The 1,547-nt window shown below is 46.0% G+C and overlaps 1 protein-coding gene across 1 annotated transcript; it reads left to right on the forward strand.

The window, feature by feature from the left end:
- Positions 1 to 249: 249 nt before the first annotated feature.
- On the forward strand, positions 250 to 1,294 carry LOC148015074 (uncharacterized). Its single transcript, XM_087666028.1, has one exon. The coding sequence runs from the start codon at positions 794 to 796 to the stop codon at positions 1,292 to 1,294; it is 501 nt and encodes a 166-aa protein (XP_087522154.1). The 5' UTR covers positions 250 to 793.
- Positions 1,295 to 1,547: the final 253 nt, after the last annotated feature.

Raw genomic sequence — 1,547 nt, forward strand, 5'->3', positions numbered from 1 at the left:
CAAGTAGAGCCCTTGGTAGTTAGGCAGTTATGACTCCTTCTTGAGGAGAACCTTTCTTGATGTACATTGAGACTTGGCTACATAATGAAAGAGGACGCCCAACACCAGGGAGGGAGTCGGAGTATTGAACTAATTGTGTGCACACTACATTGGTGGAGACCGCGGGGTACCAACTTTCCCTCTGTGCACACTCTGTCCCTTCAGCACCCTACGTTGTTCTTCAGCCTTGTAAGAGACCTGGTGGCCGAGATGAGCCATTCTGTTTCACCCCATCAAACCCCTGGCTCTCCCCAATTTGAACCACATCAATGAATCCCGAGTTTGGGGTGCCCACCCTTCACATGGAGCAGATTTTTCACGCTATGAGTGATTTGATTGTCCAAGTGAATCAGACGAATCAAGCCCTGCTAAGCCAGAATCACACTAATCAGACTATCCTTAATCACTTAGTTACACCAAATCACACCCGTCTTGATCCCAAAATCCGTCCCAAACCTTTTTCAGGTTTACCCACAGAGGATGTTCTTACCTGGTTAGATCATTTTCAGAATGTGGCTACCTACCACAATTGGTCAGCCCATAAACAGGTCATGGAAGCTAGTACTTTGTTTGAAGGAGTGGCTGCTACCTGGTACATACAGCAATCACAAGAAGTAAAGCATGATTGGAATACCCTCAAGTCAATGTTGATACAAGATTTCACCCATAGTAATATAACTCAGACAGCCCTACGGCAAAGCTGAAGTCACTCAAGCAACATCATACTGAGCCTGTAGCTCAATTCACAGTAAAGATGACACAACTCTTACTGCGAGCAGATCCAACGATGTCAGAGGAGATGAAACTCTTCTTCTTGTGGCCTCGACTACGACATGACCTCTCAAGAAGAGTACGTGATCAAGGGCCAACCTCTTTCCATTCTGCGATTCAGATTGCTCAGAGAATAGAAGGCAGTGACAGATCTGATGAAGTTCCATCATTTCATCCTCCACCCATCCCACCCACTATTCACCCATCTGTGGATACTACATCACCAATGGATGTTGATGTACAAAATGTGCAGGTTAATCATAGACAGCAACAACAACAATCCAGTTTTCGAAACCCCTCATATCCTCATCGTCGTTCCCTACCGGAGCAGGATGCTCAAGGGAGACCTAAATGCTTCTACTGTAACAACTACGGGCATGTCAAAAGGCATTGCCGTCGCTGGCTTGCCACTCAACAACTGCAAAATTCACAGGTGGCTGTCGCTGATTCTGCAACTCTGGCAGCCTTGCCCGAAAACCTTTGATTGAGTGGCTAATGGAAGGCCCCCACCCGCAGTTCTAGGCCACAATCTCTTCCAGCCGCCAGGTATGCTCTACTATTGTCCACTTGCATGACACTACTCATGAGGCCCTTTTAGATTCAGGGAGTACCATTTCTTCTATTATCTCTCATTTAGTCACTCAATTAGGCCTTCAGATATCCTCCACCACTCCAATTTCTGTTTTGTTTGGGGATAACAAGGAATTGTATACATCCAATACATTAGCTCATTGCAC

This window comes from Lygodium microphyllum, chromosome 24 (genome assembly GCF_053477565.2).
Source record: "Lygodium microphyllum isolate KBCC chromosome 24, Lygodium_microphyllum_v1.1.10, whole genome shotgun sequence".
Classification (NCBI taxonomy): domain Eukaryota; kingdom Viridiplantae; phylum Streptophyta; class Polypodiopsida; order Schizaeales; family Lygodiaceae; genus Lygodium; species Lygodium microphyllum.

Excerpts from the sequence above, each read along its gene's own strand:
- LOC148015074 (XM_087666028.1), top strand. The coding sequence starts at position 794 with ATGACACAACTCTTACTGCGAGCAGATCCAACGATGTCAGAGGAGATG.